Below are 22,794 nucleotides of genomic sequence, written 5' to 3' on the forward strand. Positions count from 1 at the left end.
TTTATATTAATTTTTTCCATTTGTCCTTTCTTTGTGTAGATTATATGACCCGATTTGTTTTCGTAGATGCTAGGTATGGGTTCGTGACGAGATCGATCCAGTACCTCTTCATTTGTTATGGAAACATCCGCTGGAATGAAGATTTGTTTGAGGACACAGCAAAATATTTTGGCCTTCCGTTGCAAGCTCATATACTACGTACAGATAAGGTTTATTTTTCAGACTTTTCTAATTTTGTTTACCTCTGTCAATTTTTATGTTAGGTCAATTTCCATGTCAGCTTTATACCATAACTGCAAAAGGTCCGACACTGGGGAGGGGGTTCCCCTGGCTTGTTCTATGCTCTTGTGCATTCATACTCTCTAAAAGGACACGCTAGCACGTGTTGAATTTTTCTAACCAAGTTTAAAATTAATAAAAAAAGAAAGAACCAACACGGGAATGAAAAGATAAACCAGAAGAGAGAATATTCCAAAACCGAGTTTTCTTCTTACTATTCTTTCTTAGAATAATGTACTTGCCATCTATGGAAATCTGAGTTTCTTCTTTTTTGCTTTCTACCTTTAATCTAATTTAACTGCCATTTGGGGTCTAGTAACATATGATGTTTTTTTTTATCTAACCTTTGGATTAACCACCTGTGCGTGCTCAAATGCAAAACACCCCTGGTATAGTACATGCAGAAAAATCGTTGAACTGTTCACATGAGATTGGCTCATCGCAGCCTTTAAAATTCAAATGACCGTAAAACATAATATTGGTTGTACAAAAAAAATAAACGTCCCCACAGGTTTGTTTTCTCCTTTCGCAAGGAACAACGACAGCCTTCTAAAGGTATCAGTTTCGTCACCCCGGAAATATTGTTTTAAATTATAGGAATCACCCGCAGAAAATGGACACTCGAACAAAATGGGTTGTATGTCTTTATTAGATTGATCGTAATGTCGACAGAGAGAAGTTCTGTAACCTTGAACAAAAAAAAACATCATTTAAAAGAAGATGTCCTGGTTACAACTGGTAACAGATCTATACCTCAAAAATTCCTAACACTCTACTTCGAAAGAATAAACTGCCTGTGGGATATCTGATGTTTTATGCTTCAGATGTAGAATATCTGGTGTACATCTGTAGCAAATATGCAGTATCTTTTCATCCACGTGTAGCTAAATGTATAATTTGAAAGTAAAGTAATTTCAGTCCTTCTCTTGAAATATTTTAGCAAATCAACTAAAACGGCATGGGGCGTAAGTTTGTAAAGGATAGAATCTGACTTGAAGTGTTCTAAACCAGCGTTTCTATATGAAAATACAGGCAACTCTTGAAAAATTACTAAAAACCACGAAGATAGAATCTTCAAGCTACTGAGCAATAAAAGTTGTTTGTTTTTATAACACAATAATACGTGAACAAAAAGAACTTTCTGTTCAAATGAACAAAACTATTAGTTGTTTGTTTTCATGATACTTAATTCTTACTGCTCCAATAGTAAGCCATATTTCAAATATTGAGAGACAATGACAGGGATACTGTAAAAAAAGGATCCTTTTTTATGTCAATTTTGAATAGGCAAACTTTCAATTATAAATCATAGGCGATTCCAAAAGATATTGCTTTCAGAAGAAGGACTATTTAGAGGCAGGATCAGTTCTTGATTTAAAAAAAATGTAAACCAGAGAATTCAGAACCTTTTGGAGCTGTGTTTATCTTTCGAACACTATGTCGATTAGAGATCCATATTTATACTGCTTTATAATTTTAGTTTACGAATTGTTGGTAAGTCACAAAAAATCTACTAAAAAACTTTTTAATCTTTTTCTTTTTGTATTTATTGTGCTTTTACATTTATTTGTATTTATGCACATTCAGAAGGAGTTGGCAACCGTTCTTAGATATTGTATTTTTCAGTTATCTCTGAGTATTTGGAGCAAGTTTGAGGCAAGTTTTAAGGCAGTTTCAGAGTCCTGAATTGCTTGCAAGGAAGATGGAGATACAAGATTCGGTAGCTAGGTTAATTGAGGTACTGAAACAATCAAAGAAAATTCTTATTCCTTTTTCATTATTTCTGTTAATTAGATCTTTGACCCTTTTGTTATTGTTATCCCTTTTTTCAAGTTCATTGCTGGAAATAATTCTTATTCTTCCAAGTTTGTCTTAAACTGAAAAGTTCCAAAATGTTTGTCCTGTCAAATAAAATTAACACATAACGACAAAAGACTGCATTTTTCTGTATCAGTAGGGTCGTCGTTTGAGGGGGGAGGGGCAATAATGTGAGAAAAAATTATTATATATCCCATGCTCCTTGACTATATGTATATGAACCCCTCTAGCCCCCCACCCCAATAAAAATTATAGAGATGACCCCTGTGTATCAGTACACTGTTTTTTCCTCATCTGTTTTAAACACTTGTCTTGATCAAGAAACCCTTCTTTCTTTATTTTATGGTCTTTTAGAAATATTCTACCTTTTACATACCTCAAAACGTTGGTCCTTGTTTACCAGGATTCTGATGAGAATATCAGACATTTTCTTTGATTTTTTTTGGATAAAACAATGAAAAAAATGAAAACAAAAAATTCATAAATGAAGCAAAGCAGAGCAACTTCTAACATGGAGTTGTTGATGGAATATTTTGTTTGACCTACTTCTTTTACAGTATAACAGCGAATGAAATACTAGTAGTTCCAAGATTTAATCTTGAAGCTCTGCAGAAATTTGATTTTTTTTTTTTTAGATTTCATTTTTTTTTCGTGACATGAAGGTACAATTTAAAAAAATAAAAGGAATTAACTCCGGAATGATGCTACCTCATTGGCCCCTTTGAGCTCCAATGTTTCATGCCAAAGGTAGCCACGGGGCTGTGTTTCTTTATGAGAGCCCAATTGCGCTGCATTTCATAACATGCAGCGCAATAGGAGGACATGCAGCGCAACAACATGCTGCAAATTCACAGAGTATGTCATAACATGCACTGTGAAATTACAGGTTGAAAGCTGCCGTTTATTTAAAACAAGCTTTGTTTTTAAACCTGGGGATGGTAAGCACTCCTGCAAGTCAAAGCGCCGAACTGCGAAGTTTCCTTCGCTGGATTTTGTTGATAATATGTTTGCCCTTTTTGAATGGTACTATTTAGTTAAAACAAATTGATCGTTGGCCTTTTTTGTTCCAACAAGATTGGTACCTAATAACAAACTATTGGTATGTACCATAAAAATCCTTTACTGATGAAGTAAAACCAAGGTTTAAAGGATCTAGAATATTCTAAAATAAATATCAATTCTGCTGAATTTGTTTTCAGTATTTCTCTGAGCTTCTAAAAACAGGTCATACTTCTTGTTAATCTTCAATTTCGAAGGTAGATACTTTATTTAAGTTCCCTGTGTTGAACAATGAGATTAACTTGAATAAAGGGATTAACATGAATAATGAAGTTAATGAGATGTAGATTAATGAGATTAACTTGAATAATGAGATTAACTTCAATAATAAGATTAATAGGATTAAGTTGAATACTCAGATTAATGGGATGTAGATTAATGAGAATAATGAGGTGGGAAATACTAATAGCTTCCTTTTTGTATCTTTCACTCTCTCTTTCTCTGAAGACGCTTTATTAACTACTTCTCGTGGAGGTATGAGAGCTATAGTGCTTGATCCAGAATTCTTATGCTGTACAGTTTCCATCTCTCTTATCAAGTGAAATCTTTTTATTAAACAGAAATTTCTCTATGTGGTAACTTTTTGCTGAGTATAAGCCGAAAAACTAATCTTTGATCACCCAAACAAATGTTTGCAATGAAATATGTAGAAGCGCTACCGGACATACCAATCTGTGTCGGAAAAGTATGCCCTATATGGCAGTCATAAATTAGTTTGGCAAAAATGTAGTCTGAACATGTTTATGCATAACGGCGCGAAACTTCAGCTCATGTTTGCACATTACGAGTTCATCATAAATAGTAAACGTTGGTTTTCATCAAGGAAGTTTTTTTTATTTGTTTTTTAATTAGGAGCTGGGACGAATACAGAACTTGTATTGGGGAAGGGGGGGGGGAGGAGGGGCACCAGTAAAACTTGTGCCTGTCAGTATTTTTGGCTCTTTCCCCCTATAATTAGTAAAACTTTCAAACTTCCTGGGGTCGTTACTCAAACGTTTCGTTCATCAAATTCATGCCTAAGAAGTATCCATGGCACTCATTTATGTCACAGTATATATGGCACATGTATACCATATTACAGAATGTAGGCCACATCTAGAAGATAAATGGCACTTATCATAAACGTATCTTATCGGGTTTGTAATTTCTAACCGTTTATAAGTGAGATATAGCTGGTCTTTTTTAAATGTAGTTGACTAACGCTTTGTTTTAATCGAAGAAAAATAAAAATGAACGAACAAGAGATGCTTGTTTTGCTTAAAAATGGTACAGCAATGGCTGATTTTTTATTCAAACAGATTATCAAGTGCGGGGATGCAGGTTTAGTTGAAGAGATTTTGGTACTGATGAGAGTCATGGCTTCGACAATCTACTATTGGGACTTCGGAAAACAAAAACCTATGTCTTGCTTTTGCGTCTTCTGCATCTTCTTTAAAAATTAAAAAAATTCGAGAGGATTGGACAATTTGGATTATTAATATGTATTATTTATAGGATTAAAAGCAATATTTCTATGAGTGAAGAATTGGCATAATTATTTTTTGTTCAAGATTTGCAAGAACTTTTTTTTCCCAAATTTGGCCTTCACGAGTAGGTTATGGTTAGCTTAGGAAAACTCTGGCAGGTTAGATACGCTAGCTGACTTTAAACTAGTAATGGTGAAAGAATTTGGAATTTCTCACTTTGCAATAAAATTTTCTTTTGAGCATTTTATGTTCAGAATTCTGTTTAGTGCTAGATCTCTTGGAAATATATTTATTTCAAATATACATGCATTAACTTTTTTTTTCTTAAAACAAAACTTCACTATTGTGCCGTGTTTCTTTATTAAAATACATGCAAATTTTTATACAATGGTAAAAAAATTTATGCGTTTGCCCTTTTTTGGGAATAGTTCAAACACATGAAAATATATATGCAATGCCGTTCATTCAAAAGTCTTTTCTTTTATCAAGATTTTATATTTCTAGATATTTTCTAATTTTATAGTCCAATTTGTATTCTCATGGTTCCAAATTTATTCTGGAAGAATTCGTTTCTCTCTTTCAAATTCCCTCATCCTCAGAACATGGCTAGAAGACAATAAAATTCCATCAGAAATTATATTTTTCTTACAAGTGCTAAAGGGAACAGAAATAAGCAGGTGGCAATTCCTTAAAACAAAGTAACTAGTGGGAAAAAAAGCAAATCATGAATAAATTTTAAAACATATCCGCTGAAAAAATAATTTTTTGCCTGAAAAAATATATCCCCTGCCTTTTAGGGTAATTAAAATGCAAAACATTTAGTGTATCTAGAAATGTGTCGGACCTCCAAAAAATTGCCAAACTATAGATGGGGTGGGTAATTTTTTTTAGCACTAGTAGTGGCATCCACTCTTTTCAGATCCCCTTACTCTTTGGAGTCACTTACAATAATAACAACCGTTATTGTATCATTTATATTAGTGACTATTAATAATAGTACCGATTCTATAATACTATTGATACTATTAATTTTATATTATATAGTACTACATTTAGTTATTATATATTACTACATTATTTTAAAAACATAGTATTATTATCTAATATAATTTTAACAAACTATAACTTATGAATAAATTTAACTTAATTTATTTCAATATATTTGTACATTAGCATTATTAATATTAACGATAAGTAATAGTGTTAATAATAGTACCGACCCTGACTCCTATAATTGTTTTACCCTGACCAACAGCAAAATGAGCAACAATGTAAGGATGGTTGTCATTGAGAGAGAGAGAGAAATAAATTTATTATAACAAACAAACAACAACTACAGTTTAACGGCCTCGTCGAGAAATAAAAACTTGTCCGCGGTGGTGGCATACAACACTAAAAAAGAAAAACTTCAAAGCCACTAGTCCACAACACCTTCTTAACTGCCACTACAAGCCTTACAACTAAATAATGTCACCAAATTTACCATTCTATTCATACCCCATGAAGCCTTAATTGTTTATTTATTTAATTTATATCTCCCCCTCCTCAAACAAAAGTAAAATAAACGAAAAGCTAAGATTCATTCTTACTAAAAACAATTCTTAAATTACTCTCTTAAAGGAAGAAATATCACTAATAACTTTTCTATCCTGATCAAGGTGGTTTTACTCGTAATACCTCTATGAAACACACAAAACGTCGGCCGGGTCGGAACAACCAGTTGAGTACTGATCTCTAGAAAATCGAGTAATTATAAATTTCCACTCCTAGAATTGTTCATTTTGAACGGGGTAGGTCATCAATACGTGTTTTTTTTATAAGAAAGGTATTTTATCAATGAGACCTGAAGTTCGTGTTTGCATTCACCTTTTCAAACTCTTAATCGTACAGTACACTGTACTGCTTCTGACTTGGACTTCGAAGTTTTTATGTAGAATGACTTTGAAACTTCCCATTGGTACCAACTCGCGCCCTACAGATCTGCTCAACTCGCGCCCTACAGATCTGCTCAAATCTACCATTGTAGTTTGTTTTCATTTTTTTTTTTTTTTTCAATTGTAGAGACCATATTATGGATTGTGTATAGTTGGGTCGACCTTTTATTGATTTGGTTGCAAAGTCAGCGATCTAGACATGTGTCTGATTATACCTCCAATATTTGTTTCCAAAGTTTATCCAAAGTCTAGCATAATGGAAGTTTTACGTGATATCAAATATGCTCTTGACCAGATGCCAGGTATTCTTTAGTTTTTTCATATAATTTATGTTATTCTTGTTCTTAGTCATGCTTTTTTCTTTTTGATGGTATTTTCATAAGATAATTCTGTATCTTACGTCTTTTTCTTTTTAATGTTATTTCTTTTGGTGTATAATATGCTCTTGACAAGATGCCAGGTAGTCTGTCATTTTTAAAAATCTGTTCGATGTTATTTATTTTTTTTCTCTTGTTCTTTTTTCCTTTTCATGTTATTTTCATAAAATGAAATATTCCTTTGGTATCAAATATGCTCTTGGCTGGACACCAGGTATTCCTTTTTTTCATTCTATTTCATATTATTCTTTTTTCATTCTCTTGTTCATTTTCATGTTATTTTCATAAAATGAAATGTTCAATTGGTATCAAATATGGTCTTTGCCAGATGCTAGATATTCTTTCAGGTTTCTCATTCTATTTCAACCTATTTTTTCGTCCTTTTGATTTTTTTTTTTTTTTCATTTTCATACAATTTTCATGTCATGGAATATTATTTTCAAATATTCTTCTCATGAAAATATTCTTTTTTTCATATTATTCCATTCTCTTTCATTATGTTTATGTTTCTTTTTTATTTGTTTTTTACTGATTTAGGTTTTTCTGTAATCTGTATCTTGTATTTAGTTTAGTTATAGAACATTTTTGTTGCTACTGATAAAATTTGATTTGGAAACGGGAACGGAAATAAGTTTTGCTGGTGGAGTATGAGAAGATTGAGGGAGGGATTTGCATAAAATTCGAAATTAAATTGTTGTAATTGCGTGTGTTTTACATTCAGAATATTAATCTAATTTAATTCTACAAGTGAAATTCTTAAGTGTCTTATTTAGAGGCTTAACTCGAAAGTAGGGTAGGACAATATTAGACGTGGTCTTAGATCCTCCTGTGCCTCCAGGGGTACCTAGACGTCGACAAAGAAGCTCCATTCTTTGTGACATCCTGTTGCCATCAACACCTTTTCGCTAGTAGAGATGCCCCTATTGATCCCGTACGAACCACGTGGTTAATGGGGTCAATGACCTCTTTCACCAGGTGTGTTTTTGGCCAAGTGCCCGCTAGGGGAGAATGTTATGATCCAGGAAAGAGTATTTGTTGTTGTTGTTTTTGGCCAAGTGCCCGCTAGGGGAGAATGTTATGATCCTGGAATTGTTTCCGGGGAAGTTATTTAATGTCTGACAGATGACGTTAAGTTAATTAATGTCTTTGGAGTTCGACCAGAATTGTTTCCGGGGCAAAGTTTAGATCACACGTGACAGATGACGTCAAGTTAATTAATGTCTTTGGAGTTCGAGGAGAATTGTTTCCGGGGAAGTTAATTAATGTCTGACAGATGATGTCATGATTGATTAATTTGACACGAAAGGGGAACTAATTTCTTGTTTCTAAGGGGAATTATTGATTAACGAAAGGGGAATTAATTTGTTGTTTCTAAAGAGAATTGTTTCCGAGCGAATGTCTATTAATGTCTTTGGAGTTCTACCAAGAGAATTGTTTCCGGGTGAATGTTTTGATCTTAGAGATGAATTGTTTTAGCACGGGAATAAGGCTTCTTAGTAATTTCAAATGTGACAACACAGGGATGCCAAAAACAAAGGACCACGCTGAAATTACGTTTAGGGATTATTTCGGCGAAAGCGTTTCAGACATTTTAAGGAACTATTTCGGCGAAAAAGTTAGAGACATTTTAAAAGATATTTTTAGAAGATGTTTTAGAAGAAAATTTGAGGGTGAAACTCTGTGGTCGTTATAATACACAAGTTTTATTTGAACAGTGTCGTGAGGTCCTCTACTCCAACCCCAAAGGGTTCCGATCCCCCAACCCCAACCCCGGAGGAAGCCCCCCGTCCCCAAAGGTGCCCCACGCTCCCAAACGGCCCCCCAGCACCCCAACGACCACCCCGCCCACAAGGGCCCCCCACACCCCCAAAGGCCCTCCCCGGGCCCCGTCTTTTGTTGATGCGTGTTGTCTGAAACCTATGATCTGGGGTGTATGGGTTGCTATTTTTGACTTTTTGAGTTGGATATCTTAGTCTTTCATAGGTATGTGTTGTCCGAAACCTATGATTTGGGATGGGTGGTTTGCTATTTTTGACTTTTCTGAGATGAAGTTTCTTAGTATTTCATAATTTGAGGTGGGTAATTTGCTATTTCCGACTTTTCATAACCAGATTTCTTAGTCTTTCGTTGGTGTGTTTTGTCTGAAACCTATGATTTGGGATGTGTGGCTTGCTATTTTGGACTTTTCTGAGGTTGATCTCATAACCTTTCATGTGTGGGTCTTGACAAAAATATATATTTTGGGTTGAATGGTTTGCTTTTTTTGCCTTGTATGTCATATATTTTTTCGCCAGTCGTATGTATGTTTTATATGAAGCTTACTAGTTGTTGTGTTTAATTTGCTATCTGTAATTATAAGAGCTAGGTTTGTTATTCTATCATAGGTGTGTGTTGACTGTAACCTATATTTTTGGTTGAGTGGATTACTATTTTTGACTTTTCTGAGATAGTTTTCTTATACTCTCATAGGTGTGTGTTGTCAGAAACTTATTATTTGAAGTGTGAAATTTGCTATTTTTGACTTTTCTGAGCTAGGTTTATTAGAACTTCATAGGTGTATGCTTTTAGGTGTGTGTTGTCTGAAGCCTATATTTGTTGATGAATAGTTTGCTATATCAGGCTTTTTTGAGCTAATGTTTCCTGGTATTTCGTAGGTGTGTGATGTCTGAAACTTACAATTTGGAATATGCAAATTACTCTTTCGGCTTTTCTAAGCTAGATTTCTTAGTCTTTCGTTGGTGTTTGTTGTTTGAAACCTATAATTTGGGATGTATGGATATCTATTTTTGAATATCCTGAGCTCGATCTCTTAGCGTATCATATGTGTGTGTTGTCCGAAACCTATAATTTGAGATGGCTAATTTGCTGTTTTTAACTTTACAGAAATAGGTCTCTTAGTTCAATAAAAGGTATGTTTTGACTGAAACCTATAGGTTGGGATGTTTAGGTTGCCGTTTAAGGCTTTTATGAGATAAGGTTTATCAGTATTGCATTGGTGTTTGCTGGCTGAAACTTATGATTTGAGGTGTGTAATGATATGTCTGACATTTCATAACTCTATGTCTTGGTCTGTGATAGGTTTTTTTTGTCTAAAATCTGTGATGTGGGTTTAGTTGATTTACGTTTTGCACTTTTATGTGCTCGGTATCTTTGCTTACCTAGTAGTGCTCTGTCTGAGAAATATGATTTCGGATTTGTAGTTTGCTTTATGAACTATTCGGGGCTAGAAATCATAGTCCCTCCTATGTGTTTACTGTCTGAAACCTGTAGTTTTGGATTAGTAGTTTGCTATTTCAGGCTTTCATGAGACCGGCATCACAGCATATTACGTACGACTACTGACCGAAAATTAAAATTTGGGATATTACAATCAATATTTCTGAATTTTCCGAGACATATTTATTTGTATTTCGTTGGTGTGCGTTGTCTAAAATTTATGATTTTCGATTGGCGGACTTCTATTTTTGACTTCTCTAAGCTGGATTTCTTTGCCGTTTATAGGCATGTGCTGTCTTAAACTTATTAGTTTCTACGGTTAGTTTTCCATTTCTGGATTTAATGAGATATGTTTCTTATCATTACGTATGTTTGTGCTGTCAACAAATCATGATTTGGGATGTGCAGTTTTTTATTTGGACTTTTCAGGGATCGGATTTTTGTTCAATCACAGTTAGTTTTTTTCCGACACCTCTTGTTTGGAATGAGAGGTTTTATCTTTATGGCTTTTATTAGCTAGGTTTCTTAACACTTCGCTGGTGTGTGTTGCCTGAAACTTATGTTTTGAGGTGCGTAATTTGCTATTTCAGAATTTTCATAACCAGATTTCTTAGTCTTTCATTGGTGTGGGTTGTCTGAAACCTATGATTTGGGATGGGTGGATTGCTATTTTTGACTTTTATGAGCTGGATTTCTTAGTCTTTCATAGGTATTTGCTGTCTGAAACATATATTTTAGGATGAATAGTTTGTTATTTTTTACTTGTCTGAGATAGATTTCTTAGCCATTCATAAGTGTTTGTTGTCTGAAACATATGATTTGAGTTGTGTAATTTGCATGTTTGACTTTTCGGAGCTAGGATTCTTAGTCTCTCATAGTCGTTTGTTGTCTGAAACTTCTAGTTTGAGATGAATAGTTTGCTATTTCAGACTTTTCTCAGCTAAGGTTTTCTAGTATTTCATAGGTGAATGTTGTCCGAAACTTATGATTTGGGATATTCAAATTACCATTTCGGCTTTTCTACGCTTCATTTCTTAGTCATTTATTGGTGTGTGTTGTATGAAACTTTTGATATGGTATGGGAGGATTGATAATTTAGACTTTTCTGACATTGTTCTCTGAGAGGATCAATGGTGTGTGTTGACTGAAACCTATGATTTGGGATGAGTGGTTTGAGGGGATGAGGTGATGGTACATTTGCTATTTTTGACTTTTCTGAGCTAGGTTTTTTAAGATTTCATAAGTGGGGGTTCCCAGGAAATTATGATTGTGGATGGTTACTTTGCGATTAGGAAATTTAAGAGCTAGATCTCATAGTCACTCAAAGGTATGGTGTTTATGGAATTACTGGTTTGGTTTTAACAGTCTGGTCTATAAGGATCTTATGAGCCAAGGTGTTTGAGTATTTCATAAGGAGGTGTCCTCTGAGACTTATAATTTGGTTTGTACTATAGCATATTTATAGCTTTTCATAGCCAGATTGCTAAGTTGTTCTTAGGCATGTGCCGTCTTAAAAATATAATTTGGGATGTGGCGCCTGTTACGTTTTTACTTTTCTGAATGAAATTTAAGAGACTTTCAAAGGTATGTGTTGTCTGAAACCTCTGTTTTGAGATGATTAGTTTCCTATTTTTGACTTTTCTGAGCTATATTTATTAGTCTTTCATTGCTGTGTGTTGTCAGAAAAATATTATTTTGTAGGTTTGGTTTACTTTTCGGACTTTTCAGAGATAAGAATTTCAGCCACTTAGTGTAGTTTTTTGTCTGAAACTTTTAGTTTGGGACGAGTAGTTGGTTATTTCAGGCTTTTCTGAAGTAAGTCTTCTTAGTGTTTCCTTGGTTAATATTGTCTGAAACTTATGAATTTGGATATGTGAACCACTATTGTGTGCTATTCTAAGCTATGTTTTATAGTCTTTCGTCTGTATATCTTGTTTGAAACTTATTATTTTGGATGTGTGTGTTGCTATTTTTTTACTTTTCTGAGATAGAATTCTTAGACTTTAGTTGGTTTGTCTTGTCTAAAAGACATGACTTGCGATTTGCGGGTTTCTATTTTTTGACTTTTTTGGCCTGAATTTCTTAGCCCTTTATAGGTGTGTGGTGTCTGAAACCTATGACTTGGGATGTGTAGTTTTATATTTTTGATTTTTCCTACCTGTATTCCATACCCTTTCATAGATTCCCGCTGTAATAAAATTATGATTTGGTATTTGTAGTTTGCTTTTTGGAATTTTCAGAACTAGGATTCTTAGTCCCTCACAGGAGTGTGTTGTCTGATATCTAAAGTTTTGGATGAGCGTTTGGCTATTTCAGCCTCGTTTGAACTAAGATTTTTAGTATTTTGTGGGTATTTATTTTCTAAAATCTATTATTTGAGATTTATAAAGTGCTAGTTCAAACCTGATCAATTCTATTTCTCCAAAATAATATAAAAAGTTTCCACTTCAGTTCAGATTTTTCTCAAAGAGATGAAAAAATTTTTTCCGATAGAAGATACGGAAAAGTTTATAGTATGATTTGTGATTATTTTCCATGAAGATAAAAAGTTTCAATTTAATTCTAAATTTTCTTAAATTCAGTTCCGACTTTTCTCAAAGAGATGAACAAATTTTAAATACTGTTCCAAATTTCTCAAAGAAGATAAAAAAGTGTTACTTTTATTTTTCATTGTTCAAAAGGTAAAGTGTCAATTCTAATGTCTCTAAATAAGAGAAGAATTTTCCACTTCCGTTTATACGTCACCTAGGCAAGATTTGTTTGAACTTCACTTTTAAATTTATCAGTAGATTATATGACAACCTAGGTTATGATTTTGATTATTTTCCATGAAGATAAAAAATTTCACTTTCGTACTTAATCTCTTTAAATACAATTCCGACTTTTCTCAAACATATAAATAAATTTTAAGTTCTGTTCCAAATATATTCTTAGAAGAAGATAATTTCAATTTCAATTCTGAGTTTTTTCAATGAAAATGAAATAAGTTATTGATCAAATCTATTTTCCCAAAAATAACGTAAAAATTTCCACTCCAGTTCAGATGTTTTTCTCAAAGAGATGAAGAAATTTACAGTTCTGTTCCAAATTGATTATAGAAAATAGGGAAAGTCACGCTTTGATCGTGAATATTCAAGTTCTATTCTGAATTTTACCAAAGAACACAATTCAATTCTAATTTCCCCAATAAAAAATTTAAAGTTCAGTTCTAAATTTTAAGTTCTGTTCCAAATTTTTCATAGAAGATAGGAAAAGTTATACTTTGATTGTGATTATTTTTCATGAAGATATGGAGCTCCACTTTAATTCTGGCTCCACTTTAATTCTGAGTTTTCTCGAAGAACTGCAAAATGTACAAGTTCTCTTCTAAATTTTCTTAGAGAAGAGAAAAAAAAGTTAGCTCAATTCTGAAATTTACCAATGAAAATGAATAAGCTTTCATTTCAATTCCTAATTTCTAAAAGACATAAAAAATTTAAAGTTCAATTCCAAATTTTTCCATAGAAGATAGAAATTGATATACTATTATTGTGATTATTTACAATAAAAATACAAAGTTTCACTCGAACTTTAATTTTTATTAAATTCATTTCATTCATCTAACCGCCAAAAACAATAGGCTAGGTTAGGTTGGATTTAGTTAGGTTAGGTTAAGTTAGGTTAGATTAGGTTAGGCTAACTTATCATTTGCGCTCATTATCAGTTAACCTAACTTAACCTAACCCAACCTAAACTAGCCTATTGTTTTTGACGGGTAGATGAATGAACTGAATTTAAGAAAAATTAGAAATAAAGTGAAACTTTTTATTTTCATGGTAAATAATCACAACCATAGTATAGCCATTCCTATCTTCTATGGAAAAATTTGGACTTGAACTTAAAATTTTTTATGTCTTTTAGAAATTAGGAATTGATATGAAAGTTTATTCATTTTCATTGGTAAATTTCAGAATTGAGCTAACTTTTTTCTCTTCTCTAAGAAAATTCAGAAGAGAACTTGTAAATTTTGCAGTTCTTCGAGAAAACTCAGAATTAAAGTGGAGCCAGAATTAAAGTGGAAATCCATATCCTCCTGAAAACGAGTTGCAATCAAAGTATAACTTTTCCTATCTTTTACGAAAAATTTGGAAAAGAACTTCAGATTTTTTCATGCCTTTGTGAAAATTGGGAACTGAATTTAAGAAAATTTGTAATTAAATTGAAACTTTTTATATTCATGGAAAATAATCACACTCATGACACGACACTTGCTATCTTCTATGTAAAACATTAGAACTTAGCTTTGTATTTTTTATTAGTGAAATTCGAGTCGAATTCCTTTCTCTGGTAAAATACATAATATAATTCTGATGTTCAACATCAAAGCATAAACTCCACTATCTCTAGAACCAGTATTTAATCTAGATTTAAAGTTCTTCATCCACATTAGAAAAAAAATCTGAACTAAAGTTTACCTGTGTTTTTTATTTTATTAAAAAATTGTTTATCTATATCTGATTTAATTTTAATTTATTAAAATAAGACTAGACGCTGAACTTTTATTTCTAAGAGGACATATTCATAACAAAACTTTGTATTTTTTCATATCATGGACTATTGTTGTAATTTAATTTAAGAAGATTTAGAATTTAAGTGCAGACTTTTTTCTTAATGAACAATAATCACTATCCTAGTATCGGAATCATAATCATAGAATCATGACTTTTCCTGTACTGTACTGGAAATTTTAGTGCTGAACTTTAAATTGTGTAGGAGTGAATTAGAATTGAACTCCGTTCTTTTGTAAAATTGATAAAAGAACAAGGATATTCATAATCAGAGCATGTCTGTCAATATTTTCTTTAATCAATTTATAAAAGAACTGTAAAGTTCTTCATCTACTTTAGAAAAAAATCTAAACTGGAGTGTAAACTCTCATATTACTTTTGGAAAAATATAATGGATAATTAGCTTATTTAATGTTCATTTCAAAACTTACTAACTAAAATTGAGATTTTCTTCTTCTGAGAAAATATTTGGAACAGAACTTTAAATTTATTTATATGTTTGAGAATGGTCGGAATTGAATTTCAAGAGATTAACAACTAAAGTGGAGTGTTTCATCTTCATAGAAAATAAGTACATTCATAACAAAGGTTGTCATACCTTCTACTGATAAATTTAGAACTGAAGTTCAAACAAATCTTGCATAGGTGAAGTATAAACGGAAGTGGAAAATTCTTCTCTTATTTAGAGAAATTAGAATTGAAACTATATCTTTGGTACAATTCAGGAGATAAGTAGAACGTTTCCATCTTCTTTGAATAATTTGGAAAATTATTTAAAATGTCTTCATCTCTTTAAGAAAATTCAGAACCCAAGTTCCAAAAAATTTTAATTAAAGCGTAACTTCTCGTCTTCATGGAAAATAATAAAAAATCATGCTGCAAAATTTTTATTCTACCATGATAAATATTGAAATAAACTTTAAACTTTTTTTTTCTTTGTGAACCCGGCACTGAAGTTGAAGACTAATATTTTCTCTGGAGACATTGGGATTGACTTTCGTTCTTAGATAAAATTCAGTAGAAAACTTGAAATTTTCTGTCGTAAATGTATAATTTGGAAAATTATTTATGATTTTTTCATCTCTTTTATAAAAATTCTAAACGGAAATGGAAACTTTTCATATTATTTTGAAAAAAAAGAATTTATCAGGTTAAACCTAGCAAATTATAAATATCAAACAAAAGATTTTACAAAATAAATACCTACAAAATACTAAGAAATCTTAGTTAAAAAGACGCTGAAATTGCCAAACGCTCACCCAAAACTTTAGATTTCAGACAACAAAATCATGTGAAGGACTAATAATTCTAGCTTTTAAAATTCCAAAAAGCCAACTACAAATACCAAATAATAATTTTCTTACAGCACGAACCTCTTAAAGGCTAAGAAATATAGATCGGAAAAGTCAAAAATAGAAACCCCCACGTCCCAAATAATAGGTTTCAGTCAACACACACCAATAAAAGGCTAAGAAATCCAGGTCAGAAAGTAAAAAAATAGAAACCCACAAATCGAAAGTCATAGGTTTCAGACAACACACACCAACTAAAGTCTAAGAATTCGAGCTCAGAAAAGTAAAAAAATAGCAAACCACTCATCCAAAAGAATAAGTTTCAAACAAGATATACAGACGAAAGACTATAAAACACATATCAGAATAGCACACAATACTGGTTCACATATCCCAACTCATAAGTTTCAGACAACAGTAATCAAGGAAACAATAAGAAAACTTAGTTCTAAAGAGCCTGAAATAACCAACTACTCTTCCAAAACTAAAAGTTTCAGACAAAAAACTCCTCTAAGGGGCTGAAATTCTTATTTCTTAAAAGTCCAAAAAGCAAACCAAACCTCCAACACAATAATTTTCTGACAACACACACCACTGAAAGGCTAATACATCTAGCTCAGAAAAGTCAAAAATAGCAAACTAAACATCTCAAATCATAGTTTTCAGACAACACATACCTTTGAAAGGCTATGAAATCTCATTCAGAAAAGTAAAAACGTAACAGACCACACATCCCAAATTATAGGTTTAAGACAGCACATACCTACGAAAGACTATGAAATCTGGCTCAGAAGATCTATAAATAGGCAATTGTACGCCCCAAATTATAAGTCTCAGTGGACACCTACTGACGAAAGACTCAAACCGTTTGGCTCAGAAGATCCTGATAGACTAGACGGTTAAACCCAAACCAGTAATTCCAGAAACACACTACCTTTGATTAAATATGAAATTTAGTTCTGAAATTTCCTAATCGAAAAGTAAACATCCACAATCATAATTTCCTGGCAACCCACACTTACGAATTTTCAAGAAACCTAGCAAAGAAAACTCAAAAATAGCAAATTTACCATCCCACATCCTATGTTTCAGACAACACACACCTATGAAAGTCTTAGAGAACAATCTCAGAATAGTCAAAATTAGAAATCCATCCATACCAAATCATAGGTTTCAGACAACACACCAATAAAATACTAAGAAATGTAGCGTAGAAAAGCAGAACTGGTATTTTACATATCCAACATCATAAGTTTCGGACAAAATTCACCTACGAAATACTGTGAAACCTTAGCTCAGAAAAGCCTGAAAAAGCAAACTAGTCATCTCAAACTATAGGTTTCAGACAACACACAAGTATGAGAAACTAGGAATCCTAGCTCCGAAAATTCCAACTAGCAAATTACAAACCTCAAATAATAAGCTTCAGACAACACACACCTACGAGTGGCGAATAAATATATGTCATACAGGGCGAAAATAGCGAATCATTTCACATAAACTAATGGGTTTTGACAGCACACACCTATGAATATCTATGAAATCCAGATTTGAAGAGTCCAAAATAGCAAGTATCCCCTCACAAATCCAAGGATTCAGACAGCACACACCAATAAAAGTATAGTAAAGATGTTTTAGTAAAGTCGGAAATGGCAAATGAAGCGTCAAAACACATATGTACAGTCAACACACACCAGAGAAGAGCTAAGAAACCTAGCTAATAAAATTTATAAAGAGAAAAACTCTCATCCAAAACAATTAATGTTGGAAAAAAAAAACCTGTGTTGGACCAAAAACCCGAGCCCTTAATATTCCAACTAAAAATCTACTCATTACTAATGATATTTTGTTGACAGCACAAACTCACGTAAAGATAAGAAATATATTTCAGAAAATATAGAAATAGAAAACTAACAGTACCAACTAATAAGTTTAAGACAGCACATAACTATAAACGGCTAAGAAATCCATCTTAAAGAAGTCAAAAATAGAAATCCGCTCATCCCATATCATAGATTTTAGACGCCGCACACCAACGAATTACAAAGATATCTGGTTCGGACAATTCAGAACCGGTGATTTACATATCACAAATTATAAGTTTCGGACAGTATTCGTACGAAATATGTTGAGATGCCGGTATCAAGATAACCTGAAATAGCAAACTACTAATCCCAAACTACATTTTTCAGACAGTAAACACATATGAGTGACTATGATTCCTAGCCCCGAATAGTTCATAAAGCAAACAAACTACAAATCCGACATCATATTTTTCTGACATCGCACTCCTGTGAAAGGCTAAGAATCCGAGCACAGAAAAGTCAAAAATAGCAAACAACACATACCAACTCATAGATTTTAGTCACCACAAACATAGATATGACCAATAAATCGGTCTATTAAGTGTCAGAAATAGCAAATTACACCGCACAAATCAGAGGTTTCAGACAGCAAATAACAAGACCATATTGAGAAACCTTAGGTCAAAAAAGCCTTTAAAGTTACCCTAATAACCATACCCTATAAGTGTCATTAAAAACACACCTATTAGGGACTAAGAGATCTAGCTCTGTAAAGTTCAAAATAGCAAATTAGCCATCCCAAATTGTAGGTTTCGGACACAACTCGCATATGATCCGCTAAGAGATCCAGCAGAGGATAATCTAAAATAGCTATCTATCCATAAAAAATCATAAGCTTTAGACAACACACACCAATGGAATACTAAGAACTCTAGGTTACAAATGTATAAATAGTACATTGCTTATTCAAAATTATAAGTTTAAGGCATCATAAAAATATGAAATACCATGAAGCATAAGGTCAAAAAATTCTGATAGAACAAACAGTTCATCCCAAACTAGAAGTTTCAGACAACACCTTCATACGACAGACTATGACTTCAATCCCTAACAATTAAAAAATAGAGAATTTCACCATTGAAATAATATGTGTCTGGAAACCCAAATAGTAGAGGCCTATAAAAAACATATCAAAGAATAAAGAAATAGTAATACACACATCCTGAAATAGATTTTTCAGAAACAACACACCTATTAGAGAATATTCGATAAAGATACTAATGGACAAGAAAGGAAATTAAAAACAACAAAAAAAATGCTTCATACAACAAAAACCTGCGACTGGTGAAAAAACCTTTATAATACAGGGCAAAAATAGCGAATCATTCAAACCAAACTAATTGTTTTAGTCAACACCCACCTAATAAAGTTTATGAAATCTAGATCTGAAGAGTCCAAAATAGCAGTCCTAAGATCCCAAATCCAATGATTCATACAACACACAAAAATGAACGACTAAGAATGATGTCTATGTAAACTAATTAATAGCAAATTACGCGTCTCAAAATATACGTTTCAGACTTCATACACCTACGAAATTCTAAGAAATCTTAGATAAGAAGAGCCTAAAATAGTAAACCTCTCATCCCAAACAAGATGTGTTAGAAAACAAATACCTATGATTGACCAAGAATATTAGATCTGAAAAGTAAAACTAAAAATCTGGTCAACTCATATCATAATTTGCAGACAACAAAAACACATGTTAGTATAAAAAATCTAGCTCAGAAAAGCCTGAAATAGCAAACCACTCATCCCAAACAATAGATTTCAGACAAAAAATACCTATGAAAGACTAAGAAACACGTTTCAGAAACGTCAACAATATAAAGCCACACATCCTAAATCATAGGATTTATACAACATACATCAACGACTTACAAAGAAATATAGCTCAGAAAAGTCAAAAACGGTGATTTACGTGTCCCAAATTATATGTTTCGGGCAATAGTCGCAGGCAAAATGCTAAGATGTCTGTCACATAAATACCTAAAATAGAAAACTAGTAATTCCAAACTATAGGTTTCAGACAACACGTACATATTAGGGACAAAGAATCCTAGATCTGAAAAGTACCAAAATCAACTAGAAAACCCACATCATCATTTTCTAACAGAACACAGATAGGAAATGCCAAGAAATCTAGGTAAGAAAAGTAGACAATATCAAACCGCACATTCCAAATGATATATTTTACACAACAAGCATCTACAAATTACTAATAAATCTTTTTATGATGAGTCGGAGGCAACAAATTAAACACCTAAAACCATTAATATTATACAGCCAAACCCGATTAAATACTCAGAAACTTCATCCGATAAAATTCAAAAATAACAAACCACAAATTCAATATCATAATTTTCAGACCACACGTACCTATTAAAAACTCCGATCTTAAACCCAGAAAATTCAAAAATAGCAACCAACTCACCCCAAATCATATGTTTCAGACAACACACATCAACGAAAGACGGGGCCCGGGGAGGGCCTTTGAGGGTCTGGGGGGCCCTTGAGGGCCGGGTGGTCCTTTGGGAGCTTGGGAGCCTGGGGGACCTTTGGGGACCGGGGGCTTCCTTCGGGGTTAGGGTTGGGGGATCGGAACCCTATGGGGTTGGGGTAGAGGACCTCACAACACTGTTCAAATAGAACTTGTGTATTATAACGACCACAGAGTTTCACCCTCAAATTTTCTTCTAAAACAGCTTTTAAAAACATCTTTTAAAATATCTAACTGTTTCGCCGAAATAATTCCTTAAAATGTCTGAAACGCTTTCGCCCAAATAATCCCTAAACGTAATTTCAGCGTGGTCCTTTGTTTTTGGCATCCCTGTGTTGTCACATTTGAAATTACTAAGAAGCCTTATTCCCGTGCTAAAACAATTCATCTCTAAGATCAAAACATTCACCCGGAAACAATTTTCTTGGTAGAACTCCAAAGACATTAATAGACATTCGCTCGGAAACAATTCTCTTTAGAAACCACAAATTAATTCCCCTTTCGTTAATCAATAATTCCCCTTAGAAACAACAAATTAATTCCCCTTTCGTGTCAAATTAATCAATCATGACATCATCTGTCAGACATTAATTAACTTCCCCGGAAACAATTCTCCTCGAACTCCAAAGACATTAATTAACTTGACGTCATCTGTCACGTGTGATCTAAACTTTGCCCTGGAAACAATTCTGGTCGAACTCCAAAGACATTAATTAACTTGACGTTATCTGTCAGACATTAATTAACTTCCCCAGAAACAATTCCAGGATCATAACATTCTCCCCTAGCGGGCACTTGGCCAAAAACAGCAACAACAAATACTCTTTCCTGGATCATAACATTCTCCCCTAGCGGGCACTTGGCCAAAAACACACCTGGTGAAAGAGGTCATTGACCCCATTAACCACGTGGTTCGTACGGGATCAATAGGGGCATCTCTACTTTCGCTCAGACTGTAGGATTACAGAACGCAAATATTTTGAACTAAAAGAGGGTGGGGAACGTGGTTCACCAGTCTCACGGTGATCAGAGGGCAACACTATAGCATTGCCTATAGTAAAGGCCATAAGGCTCCAATGTTTAATTTTTTTTTTCCAAGGGCACTTCATATGGAAGGGGTTGTCGTATAAACTTCGTAGGGGGCTTATTCGATTGGAAAGCGAATTAAGTTCTAGTGCCCTTTTTAAGAGTCAAAAGTGATCGGAGGGCAAATAGCCCTCCGCACCTTTTTCCCCAAATGCATCCGGTAATAATTTTGAGATACTAATTCTGTTAAAAATGGTTCAAAGATCAGATATTAAAAACTCCGGGGTCGACAAAGCCCCGTAGGGCCCGGGGGCAGGCGTTGTAAGTTATATGATTCTATGGAAGTATATATGTAAGTATATATGATTCTTATGGAAGGGATGCTCGTATAAATTTCAAAGTGGGCTCATTTGATTGGAAATTGAAAGTTCCAGTTCACTTTTTAATAGTAAAAAAAGTTCGCAGGGCACTTTTTAATACTAACCCCCACCCACGCCCTTTTTCCCCAAATCCACCCTAAATGTTTTTTGTGATGGTCATTTTTTTTAAAATAGTTCAAACGTCAGATTAAAAACTCCGGGTCGACACAACCCCCCAGAGCCTGGGGCTAAGTTTTAAGTTGTGCCTCAAGGGCGTATAAGGTTTCAGTAAGGGGTGGTCGCGTAAACTTCAGAGGTAGCTCATTTGATTGGAAATTGAAAGTTCTAGTTACCTTTTTATGAGTCAAAAGTGATCACTGAGTCTCTACCCCCCCCTCCTCCCAACCTTATTTTCCCCAATTGCGTCCAATGGAATTTTTTTTAACCATTAGGTTCAAAATTGACCGAAGATCATATAACAAAACTCTAGGAAAACACAGCCCCCCAAAATCTGGGGACAAGTGTCGTAAATTGTGCCCCGGAGACATGTAAGGTTTTTATGGAAGGGATGGCTGTATTAACTTCGGATGGAGCTCATTTGATTGTAAATCAGAAATTCTAGTGCCCTTTTTAAGAGTTAAGAAGTGATCAGAGGGTTACTAGTCCCTCCTCCCAAGGTCCTTTTCCCCAAATGGATTCAATCAAAATTTTGAGCCATTTTGTTCAAAATAGCTTAAAGATCAAATAACAAAAACTCCGGTCAGCACCACCCCTCTAGAACCCGGGGGAGTGTTGTTAGTTATGCCCCGGGGGCATATAAGGTTTTATGTAATGGGTGGTCGTATAAACTTCAGAGATAGCTAATTTAATTGGAAATTGAAAGTTCTAGTTACCTTTTTAAAAGTTATAAAAAGTGATCGGAGGGCATCTACCCCCCCCCCCACGCACATACACTCTTTTCTTCAAATGTATCTGATCAAAATTTTGAGATAGCCATTTTGTTTAAAATAGTCCGACAATCAGAGGACAAAAGCTTCGGGGTCAACATTACCTTAC

At 33.6% G+C, this 22,794-nt stretch overlaps 1 protein-coding gene across 4 annotated transcripts in view; it reads left to right on the forward strand.

The window, feature by feature from the left end:
* Positions 1-22,794, forward strand: part of LOC148940154 (poly(A) RNA polymerase GLD2-B-like) — a 610,602-nt gene that overhangs the window by 566,746 nt on the left and 21,062 nt on the right. For 3 of the 4 annotated variants that reach the window (XM_089105760.1, XM_089105759.1, XM_089105758.1), the window contains 3 exons: positions 67-209; positions 1,906-2,017; positions 6,684-6,858. In XM_089105760.1, coding sequence (XP_088961886.1) covers positions 6,756-6,858 — 103 coding nt within the window. In that variant the 5' untranslated portion in view covers positions 67-209; positions 1,906-2,017; positions 6,684-6,755. The remainder of the gene's footprint in view (positions 1-66; positions 210-1,905; positions 2,018-6,683; positions 6,859-22,794) is intronic. The other variant, XM_089105757.1, reaches the window with a different exon arrangement.

This window comes from Artemia sp. Qi Xiang Cuo, chromosome 20, assembly GCF_049724085.1.
Source record: "Artemia sp. Qi Xiang Cuo chromosome 20, ASM4972408v1, whole genome shotgun sequence".
Classification (NCBI taxonomy): domain Eukaryota; kingdom Metazoa; phylum Arthropoda; class Branchiopoda; order Anostraca; family Artemiidae; genus Artemia; species Artemia sp. Qi Xiang Cuo.